The sequence below is a fragment of the Rhea americana genome, unplaced genomic scaffold (genome assembly GCF_003343005.1).
Source record: "Rhea americana isolate MKP2758 unplaced genomic scaffold, rheAme1 scaffold_6, whole genome shotgun sequence".
NCBI classification, from domain to species: domain Eukaryota; kingdom Metazoa; phylum Chordata; class Aves; order Rheiformes; family Rheidae; genus Rhea; species Rhea americana.
Window position 1 is genome coordinate 12,542,877 of NW_028186756.1, and position 24,597 is coordinate 12,567,473.

Sequence of the window (24,597 nt, forward strand, 5' to 3'; positions counted from 1 at the left end):
ACTTGAACTTTCTGGGAGTTGTTTCAATGCATAAAGCACTGTGGGTGTTGCTTATACTACTTATCTTCTTATGCTTATACTTCTTAAACTTCTGTATGTGTAGTTAAAGTAGTGTTTACAGTTGTTAGAGGCTGAATTTCTTGTGCTGGTGAATTCAGATGCTGTAGTTTCATCCCCATCAGCTGATCTCACTGCTGGTAGATCTGTGAAGGTATAGAAGAACAGTTTGAAGAGGAAAGCTTCGAGAAGCAGAAATCCTAGAGAACATATGGCAGGAAGAGGGAGTAGGCTGGTTTGGAGGATGTGAGGTGTAAAGTAGCAGATGAGGTTGTGATCTATGCTGCAGTTTGTGTACAGCAAGGACAGTAAAATGGCATGGTGTAGAGAAGAAATGCAGATATAACAGGCAGCCGTGTGTTTGGGCCCCAAGGGAAGAGAGCACAAAGGTGCATATAGAGCTGAGAAAAGATGAAACAAAAAGGTTGCTTCATCTTTTTCAGTTGGATCATAAAATTTCTGATAAACACATTAGAACTCACTTTTAAAACTTCCTAGATCTATGCTCTTAGCTATGTCCATTATAAGCACTTTTGCAGAACTTTTCTTCCCAGATGGTGAACTTTTGCAGGTGTTCTGGATTATCAGTCAGCTGATGCTCATTTGTTGTTGTTTTAATTTTGCTCTTTAAAGAGCTCTTCTCTTTCCTAGTTTTCTCCTCCACTCAGATGAATTTAGAGAAAAAACAATCTTCTGCAAAATGCCTTTCTGCCAAGTTCAAAACACTAAGCTTTCTTTTTCTCGTAACAATCCTTTTATCATCATACATCCTTTCTGTCTTATTTTTCTTGTTTGATTCATCTTTCTTGAAACAAGCTAAAAATGTACACAGTGTTCCAGGTGATAGCTGAGCTGGGCAGTCAGTGGATCGGTAGTCTAATACTTCTCTATCTCCTAGTGAGATTGCCTTCACAATGTACCTTGGGATTGCATTTCTGTTTTTTTGTGGTTGCATCATATTGTCTGTTTTTAAGTCTTATAATCAGTTAATACACTCTGGAATTCTACTTTCTTTGTTATTTACAGATGATTAGTTCTTGCAGAAAAAAAGATTATCTTCATTACCTTTGTTTATACTACTATATTTCAGATCAGTGGTTAAGGCTAGGCCATTCTTTTAATGATATTTCTACCTGTGTTTGAATGGAAATGGGGAAGCTGAGATTAAAACAAATGGTAGTTTTAAGCTGAAGTAAAAAGAAAACTAGGAAATGGATGGTATTATAACTAGGGAGAAGTACGCATCTAGAGCTATATATAGCAAGAGACCTGGGTATGTATGCAGAAGGTATTAGATAATATGGGCATAATCCTTCATCTAGTTTATACTGGAAAATCACCTAATACTATGTAATGTTTTAATGCTTAATGCTCATTTTTATTATCTTTAATATCAATAAAATAAATGACAAATCCTTTTGGAAAGTGATTGTTTAGATTTTAATGAGGCTGTACTAAATGCATGGTTTTCATAAACTTAAACTAAACAATATAACAACTATAAAACTTGATAATCTGTTTTGTAGAACACTTTATAAATTTTCTTTATGATAGTATATTTCGCCTCCCAAAGCTTCATTTTTCTTAAATAAAAAGAGTCCTGATATAAGGAGACATGGAATTATACTGATTTCTTTCATGATGGGCTATGCAATAAATTTTATGAGCGGAGCTATACTAGCTGTAGGTTCCGTTACAGGAAAAATAAAGGAAGGAGGAGGTTGTACAAGTGTTGGAAATGAGGAAGAGTAAGATAGGCAAGAGGTATGTCTGTGCCAGTTAAGAATTTCAAATTGCTTATTTTTCTGATTTGTATTTATTAAGACATATAGATTCTGTAAGTTAAGTAAGAAATGTTTGTAGGTTGTTTTTGTTTTTACATAATGGCTGAGATTATGTAGATATACCACATGAGGGAGCTCCCTCCTGTTCTGCAGTTTAGAGACCACATCTAGAATATGCTTCAGATCTAGTGCTGAGTAAGACTGAGAGAAGATTTTTCCCCAATAAAGGGGAAAAAACAAAAGGCTGATGAAATGCATGTTTAGTGTATATGTTGGCGAACTGTTGAGAGTAGGTGATTTTGACAGTAATCTGTACAGGCATGCAAAAAATGATATAGGAGGAAAAGTGTGGTTATTCAGGGGATTCGAAGGAACAAAATTATTTTTAAATACATGAAAAATCTGAAGACTTCTTGATTGTGAAGAGTTTCCTGAGGGAAACAATGCTTTCGTCCTTAAATTTGTGTTAAACTAAGTTATCCAAATCACTAAGATACATTTTGGCAAAGAACTGTGTACCTCTAGAATGATAATTCATTAGAGATCCATTTTTAAATTGCTGTATGCTTATTTTAAAATATGAAATTAAAGGGAAAATGCACACAAAAAATTCCTGGAATGCAAATAGTATGAAACTTTCTAGATTATCAGGCAGGATGAAAAATACCTGGAAGAAACAGAACGGTTTCAGAATCTCTGTGATTGAGGAAAGTAATCTATGATAAAATGTCTTTATGTTTATAGATTCAGGGTGTAAGTACAGAGCTTGCTTTCCCCTGTTCTTCTTTTCCCCTTTTGCTTTGTCACAGATATTTTTTCAGGTTGTCTTACTGTCTGTAAAATGTGTTTCCCAAGTTGGAACATTTAAGTTTTGCAACCGTTTTCCTGATTTTCTTAAAGACAATATAAAAAAAATAGATATTTTATTTGAATAGTTTGAATATACTGTCAGAGACAAGACAACTGGATGCATTTTAGGGCCTTGAAGTACATGTAAATGTGTTATACCATTCTGTTCATTTCTAGTGCTTCATAAAGAAGAGACGTGCTGAATAAAATGAAATCCTTTCTAGAATTTTGGTGTTAAAGCTAATGATCAGTGACCATGATGCAGGTTTCTGTAGATTTAAACCAAAGAGAAGGAGGAAAAATAGTGAATGATATATTTTCATTTGATATTTCTGGAATAAATTACTACTTTTTACTATTATGATTTTCCTCTTAACTTAAAAGTTCTTCTTTCAGTTTGAGTTGTTGTTTTAGCAGTTTTGCTGTGTTTATAGTCTAACTGAATGTGCAGATAACACATTTCTTGAACTAAAAATAGAGTTGTCAAACACAACTCTCCCAAACTCAATTTTGGGGATTTAAGTTCTAGAGTGATACTTGTTGAGTGGTGGGGTAATAGTAAGGAAACAATCGTGTTTTTTTTTTTTCCCAAAAAAACCTTTTTTTTTTCTGTTTTGCTTTTTAAATCTACATGAGTTCACAAATAAATTTTATAGAGTAACTCCACAAGTGATCGCTTTAGCACAATCAAGCAGGTGATAAAAGGAAGGAGAGAGGTGGAAAGGAGCAGGCGGGGAAGGGCCTCTCAAGCTAGCTTTATCACGGGGTGAGAGGTACCTCAAACTGTGGTGGTTAGATACCAAAATCAAACTGCCACGCAACATGGTTCTATAGAAAATTGGACTTGATTAGTCTTGCTGTTCATGAACCTGCTTTTTGTCTCCCTTCCCCACCTACCCATTCCTCCTAAGAGAGAAAGAAATAGATCCGTTCAGAGAGGACTGCTGTCACTGAGGAAGCAGGCTCATGCGGTTTGAAGCAGTGTGTTTGAACACAGGGAACATTAATTTCATATCCTGATTGTGCTGCTATTATGCTCTTTGCTTCTCTGTCTGGCTACAAATACCTGCCTAAGAAATAGAAGTGTTTGTGGCTAAGATGATGTACATTTGAGGAATTGCATCACTTTCCCCACCTTTTTTTGTTTTAGTTGTAATCATTTCAGAGCAAGGCTTTGTGTGTGTGCATACATGGTAAGTCTCTAGCAAAAAATTACACGGTAAGTTACAGCTACATATTTCTGGTAGCAGTACCCAGAAAGAGAAGAAGGGGAAAAGGACTCAGGCCCTGATACTCAGCTCATATATGATATGTGGTTTTAATTATGCAACCAATGTTGCAAGTATTACTTAGATGCATAATGAAGATTCAGATGTTTAGAGTGCACTCACTCTGACACTGATACTTTTTTCTATGTTCAAATATGTGAACACTTCAGTACAACAGGTTTGTGTACTAAATATATCTGTGACTGTTTAAATAAGTTCATTCCTGCATTTGTCTATCAGCTGACCTAAAAAATCACCTTATTCTGTTTGATTTCAAAAGTCTAGGATCTTGAAGCCTTATATGATCTGAAGAAAAATTTTCTGAATTTTAAAGCAAGAAAATAAGGACTTCCTGATGCTGCATTAAAGAAACCTAGAAATATAGGGAACCATTTGTCTTTTGCTTTCCCACACCTTACCAATAAAGTTTATCTAGATGAAGTAAGTATCACATCTGCTGATTGAAGCTTGACAGCTCAAACATACCTCTGTTAATTAAATCCATATGAAGTGAGTTAAAACTGCATGATCAAAGAGAAGGTGAATATGGTTGCAGTTTCTCTGAAAGATTTAGGGCAAATAAAGCTGTAATTATTGTTTAAGGCATCTCAGTGTCTTTTCCAAAACTAATATAATATTTCTAGGAGTGGCTACCTTAGTGCGGCTTTGCTGGAGGAGATATAATAGCTAATTCTTATTCTTGATAAAACATCGTATGTCAGTGCTTTTTGCTGCTCAAAATAGTCATATTTAATTAATTTGAATACAATATGCAAAACAAATTTTGAAGAATCATTTTGTTTGTACTAGCTTCATTTTAGTTGTTTTCCCTTGTTTTTATTCATCTAAACAGATTTTTATCTAATTGTTCTCCAGGGAAAGTACACTAGAAATCCATTACTCTTGCAACATTTTCTGTCTAATGATATTCTGAACTATTATGTCTGTGTTGCTTCCTGTTTAATGCATTATTAGTGATTATAGTTAATTGTTTGCCATCAGTAAAAATGAGAGAAATCTGAATTTAAAAAAGCTTCAGAATACTACTCTTAGTATTTTTCAAATAATTTTAAACCAAGGCATTGTAAATGAGAATTATGTTGAAAGCTACATCATTTCCATTCTAAAAGATGCTGGATAGGCACCTGGATTAAGTGCACAGACTTCTTTTCAGATTTCTTAGATGTTTGACTTTAGATAAAAATGTGATCTCTGATTAGGAAAGATCTGAGCAAAGATCTGTGGACATGTATCAAGCATAGTAAGGTAGAGAAAAATAACCTGCAAATCATCACCATGGTGCAAAAAAGAAACTGGAGGTAGTCTTTACATCCTTCAGTATTTTTATATAATTTATTTTTTTGCCGTTCTTCTTTCCTGTCATCTTTTAATAGCCATTGATCTAGCACTCTTGTCACTTGCCACCTCTTTGTGCTATCATCACACTCAAGTACATGCTGTAGGTCTAATAAGGTTTAAGGACCTTGTAGGAAGATTACACAATACATATATTCAGAAAGATACATGCAGAAACAGAAACAAACATCTGTTTTAGTATTAATCTGGTATAATAATCTTTTTCCCTATTTTATCTACTCTCACATCCTTTTCAGAATAAATGAAGTTAAATAGTCCCTACTGTATGTTCATGAATGACGTTTTGCATTCTCTAAAAGTACATTTAAAGTATGCATCAGTAAGGTTTGTTTTGCTTTCAAGAGTTCTAGAGTTTTTAGAAATTGTTTTAATCTTTCTTCATTTAAAAATATTTTTAATCCCCCCACGCTCCCCCCCCCCCCCGCCGAAAATAAACCAACAGCACTATCTTGATGTATGTATGGACTTCTGGAATATTTTCATATTACAATTTGCACAAAACTGTTATGTTTAAAGTTATAACTGCCTTGCTCTGAAAAAAAAAGAATATTATTAGGTTAATAGCTAGCTCTGACTTTGAAGTTTTCCAGACTTTCTGTATTTAAGATATCCAAGACCTTCCCTTTTCTCTAGATTGTGGGTTTTTAAATGCTGTTTTCTATGGCTACTGTCTGAGGTGCCAAGTACTCATACTTGAAGGCTTTTCTTCTTGCTGCTAGAAAAAAAAATTGAATCAATATTTTAAGTCTTTAAACAGACTTTTCTAATATAAAACAATTTAAAGAAAGAGTCTGTGGACCTTTATTTCCTGAATTAAAGATTTCATAAGATAGGCCTCCATTTATTGTTTTTTTGCCTAGAGAGTTCCGGTGGCACTTTTAGAGATATGAGCCCTGGTCTTCATTTCTTGATCAGCAGAAGTATAAATAAAAAGGCACTATTGTAGTTATGTTGATGTAAAATTTCTGTTGTGCACAGTAAATGGCATATATAGAATCAATAGAAACAGCTGATGGTCTTTCATTTTTTGGAAAGTTTGAATTCATAAAAATTAGAAGGTAATATGATGGTTTAAAGCAAGGAGTAAGTAAATATTGGCAGGTTTTCTAGTGTTTATTAAGATTAAAGTTTTGTGGCTTTTTACAGACAAGTTGGAGACTTTGTGCTAATTAGAAATTTAGATCTGTTTGAATACAGTCATAAGAAGTTAGTCAAGATTCTGCAAGATCAGATCACATCTAGCATTGTAGTAGATGATTATGATAGTTCTGTGCTTCATTTTTATAAACACATTGAAGTACTCTACATATTGAATACAATTATATTTAACAATTCTAATAGTTAAAATCTTATTCAGCTACTGATGTAGTCTAATTGAGATGGGGAAGTGTAGCAGACACCTTTGCTGTATCATAACTGAGATTTGTTTTTTTTCTGGGCTTGCCAGTCAAATGAAAAGAAAAATGAAGTAGTTTGCTTTATAGCAAGAAGCAAATTCTCACATCGAGCTTTTTATGCGTATTTTATTAGTGAAGAGCTTTAAGCTCTTCACAAGGACATTATTTTGGGTGCTCTTTCTATGGGTCTTGATTTCTTTGGGTTCTAATTTGGGTAATCAAGTATATTGTAATGAAAATTTCTGCCTCTGCCCCCGCAAAAAAAAAAAAAAAAAAAAAAAAAAAAGGCTGGCTTTCTACAGGAAGAAAAAACAGATATATAGTTGTGATTCATAATTATCAGTGTATGCTCCAGGAGTGTTGTCTTGTCTTATTCTGCATAGTCATAGAGAGACATTAGTGTGGACAACAAAATTGTTAGGGTCTGCGTACATATTGATAGCACATGCAACTAGAGCTATCCTTGTACATGAGTACAGATGTATTTCTGTCTTCAGCTAATAAGTTCTGTTTGTGGCTCCAGTTTGGGTCAAAGAACGCTCCATTAGGAATGAGCTTAGCGATCAGAAGCTACAAACATTGATTCACTCCTCGTTAAACGTGATGACAGAATTGTATCAAGCTTTATCAAGCTTTCTCTTCTACCTAGGTAAAACTTCTGTTTCACCTCCCTTGGCTGTTTCATGGTCCAGAATCCTGCTCTGAAACAGTAGACAAGAATTTGGAAATTGTGGAATGCAGTGCGCACCACTGAAATATTTTAGAAAGCTTTAACACTTAGTGGAAATCATTATAAGAAAAGTGCATTTCATTAATATTAGTGGTTGTTACGTGTACCCCTGAAAATATGTTTCATTATATGAACAGTGTATAGCTATAGATTAACAAGCAGTCTACTTGTGGCTTTGATTTTAGGTAATGATGTCAAATGATGACTTTGTTTTCACAGATGGTTCAAAGCATGGGGTTTGGGTTGTGAGGTTTTTTGTTTGTGTGTTTTTATACTGTCATATAATGAGTTGACTTACGTACCGATTGGAAGATAAATCAAACCTAGTGCAAACAAATAAATTCAAGTATTTGGTCTGTTTTGTTATATTGAATTGCTAACATCCTATGAAATTCTTACAGAGTAATTCCTTTTATTGAAAAACAACTTTATTAAAGTATGTTGAAACAATTAACTGTTCACTCAATTTTAAAATGAGATGTCTATAGTTCTTGTGTTGAAGATTCTGGCAACTACAACACTAACTCTATTTGGGATAAAATACAGTGTGTAAAAATTATGTATTTTTTAAATTGCTCTTTGAATACCTTGAGGTTGTATTGTCGATCCAAGTTAAAGAGGAAAAAAATAATTTGAGATGTTAGATTTTAAATTGAAATTATATATGAACAGATTAACCAGTCTTGTTCTTTTTGGTTTTAAGCTTAACTTGGATGTAACTCAAAACTTGATTCAGCTTTGCAGACACAGAAAGCCATATATGAATTAGGTTGTGAATTTTCATACCTAAAGTTCCTTTAGATATGAGTGCAGCTTCTGCTGTGGAAGCGAGATCTTCTGTTTCCTTTCTGATTTCTCTCCTAGAAATTAGGAACAAAAGGAAATTAATTGTATGCACACTTCATTTCCTTTTGTTGCTCATTTCTTACTGCTGAGGATGTCAACTACTACCTATGAATAGGGTTAATCTGCAAGCAGTCCTGCTAATCCAAACATTCCTATTAGTAAAATTAAATAGTTATGATAAGTGATGTGATAAATAGTTTTTATCCCACTCTTGTGCAATTAATCTAATCCATCATAAAGGCATACAAACAAAAAATCAGCTGTTGTAAGATTATTTACATAATTCTTTCTGTATAATTACTTCCCCCCACTATTTCATTTTGGGCTCCAATGGTTTTACTTCCAAGGCAATGCTTTCTTTCAACTTTGTAAATAGGCATTTTGTCAGCAGATTTAAATATTAATCTTCTAACAGTGTTGGCAGTAACATGATATATATTAAGCTAACTGACAATAAGTTATAGACCCCTTTATAAGCTTCAATTTGGTACCAATTAATGCCTGCCAGACTATACTATAATCTGCTGGCAGGTTGTTAGAATGAGTAAAATAAATCTTTAGCTTTAGATTCTGGTTCTTAGTGTCACCTGTATCTATTGTTAAAAATAGAATATAATTGATTTTATGCGTCTTGCAAAAGTGATTAGAAGAAAGACCCCTCATCAGAGGTTCAAAACTCTGGGCTATAGAGGTTTTGCTCTGCTTCGTCCATCTTTGGCATCCATGGTTATCATTGTTGCCAAATATACTATGGCATTCCATTTTTATCCATGAAAACATTTAGCTGGGAAGCAAGACGATGCTTTACTTCTATTAAAGATTATGTTACTGTAGTTACCAATATTAATAAAATAATCTCTGTTAGGTGCAACCGAAGATACTTAGTATTGAAGAAGGGGTTTTAAATGTTGTGTATCGCTTTTAATATCAGATTAAAGTTTGCATTTTTAAGTAGAATATCAAAATTCTTGATGTCTGTACAAGACTATGCTTTTATTTATAGAAAATTATTTTACTTGATAGTGTCATTAATTGGGAGAGAAGAGATGACTAAAAATTTTAAATAAATTATAGATTACTGTAATTTATGGTAAAAATGAAGATACATTTTACCAAAAAACCTGCTACCCGGTTAATTTTTATGGATGGAAAAATGTATTCAGAATTTACAGAACAAATGATAAAATAATCAACAAAGGCATTTCCCTAAAATAGAAGACTACGTACTATAGATAATAGACAAACCAGTTCTATACAAGTGAGAATTATGCACTGTGATACGTTTATTCTATACCCAAGCTGTAATTTTATCCAAACGTTAACTGTTGGTACGTTAGTTACTTGAGGCTTTCCAGATGTATCTGTCCCTTTAAAGAGATGGAGTGTGTGTGTGTATGTATATATGTCTTCAGAATAATAAATTGGTATTACGACATGCAGCTGCATTCCCTCCCACTTGAAATACTGTTGACATTAGTTCCATAGTTCAGTTCAGGACAGGAGAGAAACATTCAAACATACAATTTGTCATGGAAATTTTAATAAGCTAGTTATAATTAAACTCTATTATCTGAGACGCAGAACATTCTGATGGAAATTGTCATTATCAGAACAGTAAAAGGCGTGCTCAAGAGTTTGAAGCAACTACCAGAATAATAAATTATTTCAAATTATAAATTCAGCAAGGCATGAAGGAATACATTTTGACATATATATTTTCAGTATTGCACTGTTTAGGATTATGAAGCCTTGGAGCTTTATCATTGTGTAAAGATTTAGCTCACATTCATGGGCTTGTTTCACTCCTCAATGCAGCTTTAACAATCTGAAGCTTAAAACAGGCAAAATGCAACAAATGTTTCAAAGATGAATTGTTTAAAAAAAATAGTGAGTTACTTTAGCAATAGGTATGCGTTGCAATTATCCTATTGTAAACAGATTACTGAATTGACTAGAGTTTTATCTAAGCAACTGCAGTGTGAAATGTAGCATACCACTGTAGAAGCAAACAGTTAGAAATGTGCAGAGCCTTGGCACTGTAAAGGCAGATTTGTACAAGTTTACTAGGAATCTCTAGAGGACTTCTGCAAAAGTCATATTCATATTTCTTTTAGTGAACTGTGCTGTCTTTCAAGAACAGTTCATGTGATGTGCATTAGGATCGCTGTGTAGAGCGTAACAACAAACCCAAACCTTGAAACGTTCAGTGAGGCTGAGCTTAATGGAAAAAAGAGGTAGATCAGATATTTAAATAAATGAAGTTTAGGCAGTTTTGCTTTCCAGATTCCTAGGAAATCCTACACTGATTATAATTTACCTTCTCGTTACAGTGCTAATTCGATAATTTAGTAAGTACTCTGATTCTTTGCTCATTAGGCTGAGTATATTTAAAAATGAGAATGTCTTGCATCTTTCCTCCCAGTGGACCTTTGCTTTCTCCTGTGCTTTGTTTTTGCTCTCCATTAGGTGTAAATCCATCTGTAGCATAATGCCAGCTGCCTATTTCTTAAAACTTATTTTGTGTGTAAGAACAAACTTCTGAGAAACATGCATTAAATGAGACTGTCCCAGTGTAAAGCTGCTTTCACCTGTTTCGGCTTCCTGTAACCAGTAGCTGGAAGTTCAGGTCAAGAGAATTACTGTTCAGCCTTTGAAACATTACAGAAAAGATCTAAGAACTTTTTGTCAGACTCCTTTCCTTTCTTTGTCTCTCAGTGCATCCTTCCTTCTTCTGGGAGTACCAAAGACCATAGCAGTTTTTTTTACTGCTTCATACCTGCAGTCGAACCTACAGCTGACATCCCTGAAATTGCATTTGTGATAGGGAGTGTATTACCCTGACGAGAGACCTCCTTTACTGCAACATCAGTGCGTTTTTATAATGGTAGTTAAATTACTAGTGCTCTTTTTGCTCTTCCCTAATCATTTTTGATGAATGCCAAGTGTCAGTGTTGGCTTTCATTTTCTTTGTAAATGTTGACAGTAATAGGTCTAGCCTTTGAGCAAGTGAATTTTTTTTGTGTATTTAAGTACTTTATTTTCAAGTTAAGAATACTGAATTAGAGGAAAGCTCACTCTGGAATTCCTCATATATTAAGGAATTTAAAAACTGTTTTTCCCTCTTCCCATTGATGACGATGGTCATCAACGTCAATGAAACCACAGAATAGGACGCAAGCTTAAGCTGAGAGCAAATGTAAAAGGAAACAAATAAAAAAAATTCTAATTTTTATTTTTTTTTTTTAAAAAAAGGAGCAAGAAAGTTTCTCAGCCTCTCTTTTGTCAGGAAGAGACAACAAAAACTAGAGTTAATGGAGAACTGAAATTTGGCAGCTAAAGTTAACAGATTACTAAATGTATGTTAATAGATTTGCACATACCTGTATTTTAGTAGTTTAAAATAAATGAAGCTTTCTTCTGTTACGTCTTGTTTTAAGGTTTTTATTTACTACTTTCTTTCATATTGTTCCATTATTTCTAGTATTAATATGATTTTATGTTACATTATCAGAGTTTTTTTTTTAAGAAAGGAACCATAAATGTCTTTTGTGTAATTATGTACATTGGTATTTCTTAGGGATTTTTTTAATGAACGTTCAAGATAGTAGTCTGACTGTAAAGCACTTCATGTTTTTCTAAGAAATTTTTAGACTGTGTTCAGTAATACAGTAGTGTCTTTTTATTACCTGCTTAATGCATTCTTAAATGTTCATTTTCTTTGTATACAGCTAATTGTCATTGAAGACTGAACTATTCCAAGTTTGTCTTCTATTAAATTAAGAGATTCAACAGTCTAAGCCTGAAATTCTAATCAAGCAGGTTAAAATTCACTTGAGTAAACTGAAAATATAGATATTGGAATTTTTGAACTAGGTGCAACTATTATCTAGATGCAACTTACCATTTCAAAATCTTCAGATTTATATATTAGGATTCTTTTTTTTTGGAGTTCTAAATGAACATTGTAAGCTAGCGGAAAAATAAATCTTGCATTAAATAAATCCTTCAAGTTTAATCTTTTTCCAAAGAGACTTCTAAATAAGTATCTATGTAAGTTACAGTAATTAACATAAAAAGACAGGCTGTTTGTATATTTTATGTAGGGCTACTGTAATCTGAGTTTTGTTTTTTTTTTTTTTTTTTTNTTTTTTTTTTTTTTTTTCTTTGATCCCTCCACTTTTGCCCGCAGTCTTTTTTGTATGTAGTCTGTGTTTGAGACCTTGGTAAGATGGAGTTCAGATTATCACTGGGCGTACATGCTATTAATACACTACTGAGGTTGTCGTGAAAAAGATTACTTACTCAAGTTTCTTAGGAGGAAACTGTATGTTATGTATAACTTAGCAGCTTGCTTTTAAGAATGATTTTTTAAATGACTGTTCAGGTGCCCTCATATTAGTTACAGAGCAGGAAAATCCAAGTGAAATATTATGTTTCTTTCCAATAAAATGTATTTTCAGCCTTGATACTTTTGCATGTAGCTGGGGAATGATACAGCCTTTTAAGTACTTCACAGCATCCAAACACCGGAGAGATGTTGTGTATAGAATGTCTTGATTTCCTTTATTATGCAACTTGTCAGCTGTTTTCTGAAGAATCGTTTTTGGTTTTACTCTAATCTCCAGGAAAAAAAAAAAAAAGTTTATATGATTTCTCTGTAGGTCTCATTCCCCCTAATTAGTTTCTCGGTTGTTGATTTGCAGAGAGATAGGGATCTCAAAGATGCTATGTAATCCTAAATATGATACTAGGCAGAGACTCAAATTAGAGACTCAAGAATGGGGAAAGCTTGAAGAGTGAGCTCTACTATATTAAGTATCAGAGAATCCACATGGAAGAAAATCATTACAAATGAAAGCCACAGGGAGCCAGGCTGCATGTTTTTTGTAGCTCAGGGAACAACTTGTATCTTTTGTTCTTGGGTTTTGATTTGTACAGCACAACACTCTAATCAGCTACAATTCAGTTTCAATAGTACTAGTTGAATCGTGTGCCTAGCTATTTTTTTACAGTGATTTGTGGCTTTGTATCTCTGTGGATATAAACAACCCACAACAAATTAAAACAGCGTATTGAATCTTATTAGCCTTAAGGAAAAAAAATATTTCGCTTAGTAGCTCGAACCATTTATGTATTTATATATAAATTGTTCTAAAAATAATTTTTTTCTATAGAAAAAATATGATACTTTTCTGTTTAAAATGCCAAAGTTTTAATGATGACTGCTGGGGTGGAAGTCAATCTGTTTCATTTCTAGATTGTCTTTAGCTACTAATAAAGATGTGTAATATACTGTGACCTTTTAACAGTATCATTTCATGGAAGGGAAAACAGCTTGGTTGGTTCTTCCAGGATGAGAGAGAGAGAGAACATACTCCCAGTCTTGTAAACTCCCTTAGTGTTTCATTTCTGACAGTACAGCAGCTCATTACATGTTTATCATTAGCACTTTTTTATAGAAAGGTGTTGGCTCTTTGTCTCTCCTACTTCATATTGGTGGGAATTTCGTTTGAGATGACTTTTAGGATTCATTTGTAGTAGATGTTTGTGTGTTTTATTTTGCAGCACATTTTAGTAGTTGAAAAATGCCTTCCACTTTTTATTTCTGCTGGAATGGACAAACATCTGGGCATTCTTCAGAGAGTAAGATTTGTCTTCAGATATGTCTTCCTGTCCTGCTGCATTTGCTTTCTTGCTAGTTTAGAACTTGTAAGTTTTTCAGAAATTTGTTTTTAAACCAGCTTGAAAGAGAGAAATTACTTATCTTTGCATCTTGCATTGCTTTATCATCTTTTGTGCCACTAACACCTTGGTACAAATTCAGCTTTGACCAAAAAGTGTACCCTAATTTAAAAATACAAGGGGACATAACCGATTTTCAACTGTGATAATATATTCCATAAAATTTGTGAGTTAAAATAGACTTTTAATGAACTAACAGTAACAGTAAGGAAGTGTTACAAATTGAGTTTCTGCCTGAATTCTAACACATTTATTCTATGTCAGAACTGCTTTTTCTCAAAAAAAAAAAAAAAAAAAAAAAAAAAAAAAGGCAGTTCAATTTTTAATCTTATTTCGTAAAGGGAAAGAAAGGCTTACGTTGCCCTATATTTTTGCTCCTAATCATTTTTCACAGGTGTTTATCAATTCTGTGTAACTGGGGTGGAGGTGTAGATGCTCCATTTTACAAGCTCTGTGAAGATAAACAGGTAAAGAGGAGAGAGAATGCCCCAAATCAGTGTATCCAATACAAGAATCCTAAGATGTGAGCTGAGCTGGGTGGCCGAGCATTAAATACTCTGTGAAGAAGTCACAAGTCTGTAATAAAAGCAATGGGAAATCAGGCTTCATGCTGCATTGTTTTGAGATTGGTAGCTATGTGCAGTCAGATACAAATAAAATATGCGCTCGTAATAGGAGGGACATAGACATCACTTGGAAAGAACAGAGTATTATGCTCGTATTCTTAAAGCAAGATAATTTTCAGCTTTTTTCATAGTCTGCGAACATCAATCACTTTATTAGAAGAAAAATATCTGAGGTATTGTGAAATTTTGTAAAGTCAGTTGCATAGTCTACTAATGGTGAATCTTCACCATTAGAAACAGGTCATTTAGTGGAAGTGTTTTCCTTATGTTGATTGTACTCACAGACATGTAAAATCCAATACCTAAAAATGGCAAGTTTGTTGGCAGGACAGTATCAGCAGATTTTCCAATTTCACTAACCTAGGTCCTGAGTGTTTTGTTTTGTTTTCTAACTTGTTTGAATTTTTCCCATTGATTACATTTCAACTATTTTCCTTAACAAAAACCTACAGCTTTGCTAAGAGTGCTCGAGACCAATACGAGAAATTGTCTAATATGCACAAACACATGACTAAATTGTATGAAAACTTGGGAGAATACTTCACCTTTGATCCCAAAGCAATAAGCATAGAAGAATTCTTTGGCGATCTGAGCAACTTTAGAACTCTTTTTTTGGTGAGTAAAGTCTGTAAAACTGTGTTTGTGTGTACATATATTTGTGTATATGTATATATTTTCATTCTTGGATTCTTCTAATTTTAGTTTCCCCTTGCGCTCTTGTTATTTCTTTTGTTATAATTAGTTTTTTGTTTTGTTCCTGTGGCAGGAAACTAGATGCCCATCTCCAGAATTACTTTGGTTTTCATCACTGATAACTATTGTCTCTTCTTCAAGTCTGTAGCTTGCAAACTTGAATGTCAATTTGATCAATACAAATGAGTAATAGTGTGGAAACTTATTTCCCTCTGTTTTTTAAAAAAAATGCCTGTTGGTTAATGCACACCTAATACGTGCTATCTGAAAGTTATTACAAAAACATGTTAAAATTGGAACCTGAATCACTATGCCTGCATTTGCATTGTGTTAGTCTAGCATCAAGCTTTAATAACACAGTGATGCTAAGGCTGAGACTTTCATGATGAGGTCTATATTTCTGATATAATTTTTGAAACTAATGTAGGTGCTTATATTACTATTGTCAGTCAGCATAGCTGATAGCAGTGTTTTTTTTTTTTTTTAATAAAGGAATTTAAGAGAATTTAATTTTAAGCAGCTAAGCTTTTTAATGGATTTAATGTCATCTTTACTAGTGGCTGTCTGGGAGCCATAATCGACTGCACCGTAGGAAGTATATAGGAAAAACAGATGCTGGGAATGTTGCATTGTATCTCTGGAGAACGTTAAAATTGCTTTGAAATTCCACTGCATACGCTTTTTGCCATATAGCTGTAGCTCACGGATCTCTATTTTGCCAGTAGCCTGCTGAATTTATCAAGTAACCATAAGGACTTTCAGTATAATAACATCTGATTTTAAAGCATAATTTTAGTGCATATGGTTTACTTTATTAGAAAGCTTTTACTACAATATACTTAACTGTTCATTTTAAATCAGCTGAAATTGTTCTTTTTCTGAGAGCAAATAACCAATTCTTTTATAATTAGTAAGTCTGCCAGCACATCAGTGTGAAGACTTGTCAAGAACAGGAATAGTTGTCATGAGCTATTTCAATACGTTTACTTTCTCATAAATTAAAGGCTTAATTTTTCAAATGTGAATATCTAAATTTGGAAGTCTTGAAGAAGATAATACTAATCTGAGTTAGCTAGTGGAAACAGACTTCATATTAGCACTGTCCAAATATGTAGGTAAAAGTCTGCCCTCAACTATATATAAACTACTAACTGATAGGAGTTAGAAAGCAAATAGTCACGCTTTCTAGAAGACATATTAGAATGGAAGATAAAAGTATTTAATCTTCCTTTTGACTTTCTCGAAATCTGGTTGAAGGCCTCTTCCTCTTCAATGGTTATAAGAGAGTTTCCAGGCATATTATGTGAGAGATTCATGCATTGCTTTGGAGTGACTGAGTAATAGCAGGAAAAAAAGATGAGATACTTAAGTGTTTCAGTGAGTAAACATAAGAAATAAAGTATTAAGTGCTATGACTCTAGTAGGAGCAAAGATGCAATATTTGTGTGAAATGTGGATCCACATTTCACACGAGTCAGGTGAAATTGTCATTGATTAAGGTGTAGAAAGAGTTTCCAGTCAGAAAAGTAATTCTGTAAGAGTGAAGTGTTGAATTCAGGGACTAGGGGAGGAGAGATGATGTTAGTGACTCCTGTGTCAGAGATCTTAATTTTACAATAGAAAGTAACCCTGTTACTCTTGATAAAATTAGATAAAATGTAGTTTTAGTTGACTAGTGGGCCTTTTCTCCTTAGTCCTGAATTTTGGAGTATCATGCAGTCTGTCTGTGTGTCTCTCTCTCTCTCTGTATGGGTGTGTATATGTTTTTTTTTTTTGTGTGATTACAGGATCAAAATTTTTTTTGCATAAATATAACTGACTGTATCTTAATTGTTTTGATATTGAAAAGAAACACAATCTAGCTTACTACTTATAATCTATGTTTATTAATTGTTAGAGGTAAGGATAACTGTTAAGTAGGTAGGAATTCTGAGATTTAGTTGTTTATCTTTGTACAGAGGGCTAATCTCTCTGAATTTCCAGGCACAATCTTTTTTTTTTTTTTATGTTCTATGTTAATGTTGCTGTTGAATTTACTTAGAAATAAATGATTATTCTTTCCTTTAGTCATTAATATAATGGCTATAATATATAGTTATAATGGATAATGCTTTATCCATGGCCATTATTTGAACAACTTAAAAAAAAAGAAGAGTAAACTTAAGAAAAAATCTTGGACAAAAACCAGTGGCTATAAAGAATTTCCACAGAGGCTTGTGGTGCCAAAATTTCAAATGTATGTACATGCAGTGCATTATCTTCTGATCTAAGTTCCAATATCTGCAAAGGCAGAATCCAGGTTACTTTATGATTTGTTTATTTTATATGCTTTTCTATACGATGTCAACACTATATTGCTGGCTATCCATGTCCAAACTCATGGAATTATGTAGGCTGGACCAGCAGAATCCAGCTTTCTGCCCTAAAACAGGTCAAGTTAGAGCAGATTGCACAGGAACTTGTCAAGTTTTAAGCATCTCCAAAGATGGAGACTCTTCAGCCTCTTCGTGTTCCTATTGCAGTGTTTGACCACATCTGTATTTGAAAAATAGATAAATGAATAACATTTTCCATGTTCCAGCTGTTATTCATTGTCTCTGGTCCTATCACTGTGCATCTATGAGAAGAGTCTAGATCTGTCTTCTCTGCACCCTCCTAGCATGATAGTTGTAGACGGCAATAAACTCTCCCTGAGCCTTCTCCTCTTCATGCTGAACAAACCCAGTTCTCTCGGCCTCCTTTGTGTCATGTGCTATAGCTCCCTGACCATCCTGGTGACATTTGTTTGAGTATGTCTTGTACTGGGGATCCCAAAACTGATCATCAGATTTGGGTTCACGAAAATCGAATAGAGGGCAAGAATCACATCTTCCAGCCTACTGACTAAGCTTTCTAATTATTAGTATTACTGCAACTTCTAAAAAAGACCGTTTCCCCTGCTTTTTCCCCTCATTTTTTGTAATGACAATTTTTCTTTCCTTTTTCATTTGCAGCTACAGATAAGAATATCCTACATAGAATCGTACAATTCAGCTAGTGCATTTGAAACGTGAAATATATATGAATATTTTTAATGATGATTTTCAGAGAATTATATCAGATGGCAAATTTCCAGATCACAGAGAGAATTCTATATATATTAAATGTGTGTGTTTGGAGCTTGATATTTTTGTCTTGTACTACTGATATTGAGATATTTTAATATTAAGAAAACATCTGGTCAGTGGTAAACTCAGGTTAGAGACTGTGACAAGCGTTAAACAAGTGCAAGTTTTGATTATTTGAAATCAAAAATATGTGCATGCATCTTTTCTGCTTGTTTGCCTTCTGTAAGTTGTTCATTGCATGTAACAGGTAAAACGTCTAATAAATACACCTCCATGTGGTCCAACATTCAGAAGTTGTTAGACCTAATGACAAAATTTACAGAATATAAGGAAAAAAAATCCATAACAGTCAGTGTTGTTTCATCGTTAGTCCTTCTGATCAAAGTATATCAACGGCTGGAAAAAAAAAATTCCTTTGGGTCTAGCAGTTTCTCTTCACAAGCTATTTTTCAAAAAGATCTTCCGTATAAGTAAGTGGTTATCCTATTATCCCTAAACAACAGGAGGAAAGTAAATTGTAAGGGAGACAGTGTAGGCTGATACAGTAGTTGACCTTTCTCAGTTTCTTTGTGAGCCCTATTGATTGGCACTGCAACATTTTCTATACTTGGGAAACTAGGAGGGAATGAGACTTTTTCAGAAAGGGGATTTTATATATATGTGTATGTAATATATGTCTACATATAAAGTATTTATTTATATATATACACTTTATAAAACACTTCCTGACAATACGGTATTTTACTGAAAACTTCTAATTATTCTCTCTGACCTAGATGTGTATCTCCACCTTACCAGCTGTGCTTGAGAGAGAAAAAATATTTTTGCATTGTTCTTTGATGCTAACATCATAGTGGAAAAAGAAATTATGTAGTTAGAAGGTCACAATTTAACTAACTCCTTTAAAACTGCAAAACTGTCCATCATATAATTGCAAATAGTTAATTAAAACTGACAGCATTTTTGAACAATACTCTAATCAAATGTTCTTTGTGAGAATCTATTTAGATATGCAGAATTTTCTTTGTTTTGATTATGTATGCTGTATGTGCTTCCATTTATCCTTAACCTTCTCTACCCTTTTTGCTGAAAGCAAGTAGAGCCAAGGATGTAGTGAGATAACTAAATAAAGTTTGTATCACTTTACCTTAAAAATTCTCTTTTACCTCTTGTCTTCAGAAATGCTGTCCTCCTTGCCTTTTAAATGGCTATGCTGTTTCTTGCTCATTCTCTTTTTTTTTCCTAAGGTTAGGTAAAATACTTGAACTTAAGATGTGAGCTTCTAAATAGATTTTTCCTAGTACTTCTGTATCACCTCTCTCCTGGTTTCATTTTGTGCCTTGGAACCTCTTGATAACCTCACTGTGTTCAAGAAATATCACAAGCAATAAGTAAAGCACTTCAGCATGAGGACTTTCCTTTGCAAATGGAACACAATTGAAAATTGAGCCTGAAAAAAAAAATGTATTTCTTCTCCTCTACCAAAGCAGGGAAATTGATTTGAAAGGTAGCAACAACTTATTTTTCTCTTCAGAGTTAAAATAGCAGATCCACTGAGTAAGAATATTCCTTTTATGTTTAGGACTATTTCGAGGGAAACGTGGTTTTTAGATAATATTCATGTAATCTTTTCTTCCACGGGAAGTACACTCACGTTTCCATTGTCCTTGGTTTGCTAGATAACCTTAGGACAATTGCAGCTTGTTCCATTCGGCTTGGTGTAGTTTTGGGGCTCTTCCTGAGTAACGATTATTTGAGTGCTTGAAACAATATGCTATTTCATTCTTTTCTGGTTTGGTTTTTCACTTTAACTGTGTCTTACAAGCTTTTTATCAAATGATTTGAAATATTTTATATCTGTGTTGTTTTCTGAATGTTTCTTTCTGTTGCTAGCAGTATATTTAAAGACATCTACCAAGTCTGTCATGTCTCCATTTACAAACACAGCTAAGTTTCCTTTTAATCAAATTGCATGCTTCATGAAAGCTGTATGAAAAATATGCTTTAGCATTGAACAAGATATTATTTTCTTTTTTCTCATGCACCTCTTAAAGATAAATCAGATGTTTCAGAAATGTTTGCTCCTTGGCCTCCCTCTTTAATGCAGATAGACTTAAAGGTGAATTCTGAGTCTAAAACCAATATTGTAGTAATGTCTATTAGAAGAATTGGGTAGACTTTGGAGAGCTAACAACAGACATCTAGAGGCATGGTTCTAATGAAGTTCAGAGAAGCTCTTTTCTTCTTCAGTGGAAGGATAATTTTGATATCTGATAAATTATCGACGGTGAGTACTTCCCTCATATAGAAAACATTTGTGTAAATGCAGCTGTTTGAATAAGGAATTAAATCTTTAAATTACATGGTGAATATAGTTAGGGAGAAAGGGATGTATTCTAGTGTAAGTAAATATTTAAGCAGATACGAGTGATTCATCAATTGGCAATATGAGAGATGAGATAAACTGCCCATTTTTGTCCACTGATTATTAGTGTGTGGCTGGGATACTTACAGTAACCCTATAAGAGCCAGAAAATGGAGCTCCAAAAAAAAGATACAATGTGTTAAATTATCCATAAACTGACAGTTTTTATTCGGCCACAAGGACCATTGTCTTCTGAAGTTTTCTAAGATTCATGCTCTGTAAAAGCATAAACAGAGCATCTGTTATATTACCTTCATAAGAAAAATCATTTTCACCATAGTGGATTCAGCATCTGGAGTATAAATGTCTCTATAAGCCCTTTCCTTTCTAATATTTATTTGCTTATAAGTTCTCCAAAGTCGGTTGCAAGCTCTGTGACTCAGACTGCTTTTCTGTGGCTTTTTGAGAAGTGTTCCTTGATGCAGTGGTCATTGGCTACAGTAATATAAATGAATGACTACGTATTGCATAGATAGAACATATTACTATTATGTATTAATTATAAAAAACAGTACATAGAGTCAAGCTGAATCGTCAAGTTTCAACCTAGTAAATTGAGTTTAATTCAGAAGTGGCATAAAAGAAATTATGTATTCACTATTCTCCTTTGGTTGTTTTGTCTGGGGAGACACACACCCACACATGCACGCACGCACGAAAAGTTGCAATGTTATAAGCTCTCGAAATTGTTGTCTGAGTGCATGTATCCAATCCAGCGTGTTTATTTAGTGTGACCTTTTATTTAGTGTGATCTTAAAAAAAAAAAAAAAAAAAAAAAAAAACAGGAGTTGGATATAGACTAGACAAGTTTATAAATAATGTTATCATATGGGAAGTGAAAGAGTTCAGATATGGGCACTAATACATCAAGTTTATGAACAAGTTGTTAGAGCTGCTAGATGAGAAGTGGTACTTCTCAGGTGAGAACTGATGTAACAGGTAAAGGTGACATTTCTCTTGAAGGATATCCAAAAGATATATTAAAAACTATTTAAACAGTGACTTGCAATATATTGCATTTGCAAACACTTATAGGTAGGAGAATGTAGGAACAGCAGTAGCACAAATGAGGTTTGTTTCTGCCAACTGTAGCTTGCTTCCACTGCAGAGTGATAGGCCTTGCAGCTGAGGGAAATGCAATAGATGTCATATGTTTGATGCTGGTAAGATCTTTGCTTGAATACTATTTTCAGAAGTAGTATAGGAAAACATGGTTTAGAGGAAGCTGTGGTATTAAGATCCCTAAATCTTGAAAAGGGACAGGATTAAAAACTTTCTTTAGCATTTTCCATAAACTAGTTTTAGCTGGCTCTCCAGTCAGTGTGCTGATCATAGTGAATCTTATTCAATCATCTCGTTATTCCCAGGCTTCATCTTGGAAGTTTATAACATTTCAGTAAGGATTGTGCATTCCACTCTGGAAACCAGACAGAGTTTGGAATTTTGAATATTGCAGTACTTAAATTGTAAATCTAACCCAGATGTTAAAGGCCTCTTGTAAACCAGAAGACTTCATTACCTGCTGTAAGTGACTCCCTTTGGCAAGATTTTACATTTAAGAGAGACATCTCTGTAAAAGATGCTTACAATCTACAGATGCTTACACCATTCACACATCACATTAGTACCTTTTATTGCCTGAAATGCTGTCTTTGGGTCTTGGGTTAGAAAAAATCTAATCTCTAAAATCTCCATAAGGGATTTTCATGTACTGTCAGCCTCGTCATTCTCCGTGTTCATATATCGTATTAAGATAATAATTTGATAGTTTGAATCTGTGTTTGGCCTAATCGTGACTTCAGATTGATCACTGTTATTGCATCTTCAATTAGCTTGCTGATGTTGTAGTAAATTAGCTTATTCATTTTAAGTTTGTATTTGCCTGGTTATCGTGTTTAGAAAAACCCCGAATAAACTATTAGAATAGGATTATTGTGTCAAATTATAATACAAAATATGAAGTGGAAGGTATAAGAAACCTTGAGAATAATTTGCAGATATGTGAGTGTATCCTTTCAGTGTTATATTTTTCTGTGTTTACTGTTCCTTTTGGATGTAATGCTGAAATTTCTTTAGCCTATCAGCTCTTGAAGGGAGCATGTAAAATATTCCAAACCCATGGATTTTCATTCTGCTATTTAAATATCTTATATAAATGTAGACTGTGCCTATTAGTAATTCTCACAGTCTGTTTTGTCAAGAACATTTTTTGTCTCTGACTTGTCAAGAATTTCCAGCAGGAAACTCTGAATCCTTTCAACACATCTTGTTCAGTGAATGTCCTTCTGAGGGAAAATATTTCTCTTTTCTCACTTGATTTATGTATTTTTTAGGAACATATTTTACAGATTTAATTTTAAATGAATGCATGTATTTTAAGGATTTTAATAGATTTTTGCTTGCACAGTGATGGAAGACTGCATGTGCTGGCCTACTGATTTGTCTTTTCCTTAACTCACAAAGATCACTTTTTCATCTTCTGTGGTCCGTGGTTTCTCTGTTCAGGTTTTAACAAAGCAGCTGAATTACATTTTTTTGCTTTGTGTAAAAACCTTTTTTTCCTTACTTTAGATGGTAAGAATACAGTTTTGTAGTATGTAAGTATTTCAACTCTCCTCCTCTTCAGTAATAACCTGAATTATGCTATCCAAATATTGATTTAAAAGAGCTACTAAAGCAATCCCAAGTCTGTCCACTTGAGGGCTATTTAGTGGAGTAGTTATTCAAATAGATAACATTAATTACTTAAGAGGTACAGTCTAGTTGATTTTTAATTTTTAGCCTTGAACTTCGTTCATTAAACGTGGGAGATCTCCTTTACCTAATGCTGCTAGATTGTTTGCAGTACTTTTGCAATATTGCTGAAAAGCCAATAGCAGAACCCACCCCCCACCCAAACAGCAAAAAATGCTGGAAGTCTTAATTTCTAATGGCATCCCTAAGATGTCCCATGTCAGATGTAATGCCTCGATGCACAAACCGCAGGGCAGTATCTCAAACATAATTTGTTCTACTTTGTTTCATACCCACTTATCAGGAGATTCCATTTATTTACCTGCTTTTATTTAATATCGCCTTATTGTATCGCATTTCCATTATTATTCTAAGGATAACAATGTATTTTGGGTAAGCTATCCTCCATGGAATACCAATGAAAAAGGTATTTTTGTATGTCTGAACTGATTAAGCAGTCTGCTGTATTTTAAACTCTATTGCTATAGATTGACTTCCAGTTAATCAGAGTTCACTGTTCCTAATGAGTTATGATAGAAAAAAAGGGTTTTTTTTTTTTGTTTGTTTGTTTGTTTGGTCACCCCTCGCCTCCTTTTTTGGAGCTTCAGATCACATATTTTGCAGTTGGAAGGCAAATTTAAGGAAGGCCTGAGGGATCACAGGCAGCCTTCATTATTGGTGCATGACCGCTTTGTAGCCAACTGCATCATTAATTTCCAAGGAGATTTGTGCATTATGACTTGTTTTCTTCTTGTTTTTAATAATTTACCTTGGAGAGTCTATTTACAACTTGGTTCACGTGCAAAGATCTATTTATCAAAATTTAAGATATGTACAGCATGTAAGAGTGCATTAATTTTTTAGGTGCTTCTTATGAAGACCAAGTTTTAAGTTGGCAGTCCTGAATGCAAGAGCCTTACTTCAGTGAATCCTAATAAACACAACAGATAACATCAAGTTGCA

At 33.7% G+C, this 24,597-nt stretch overlaps 1 protein-coding gene across 1 annotated transcript in view; it reads left to right on the top strand.

The window, feature by feature from the left end:
• The window catches only part of DIAPH2 (diaphanous related formin 2), a 234,430-nt gene that overhangs the window by 118,311 nt on the left and 91,522 nt on the right, over nucleotides 1-24,597 (top strand). The window contains exon 25 of the mRNA XM_085319734.1: nucleotides 15,126-15,291. Coding sequence (XP_085175860.1) covers nucleotides 15,126-15,291 — 166 coding nt within the window. The remainder of the gene's footprint in view (nucleotides 1-15,125; nucleotides 15,292-24,597) is intronic.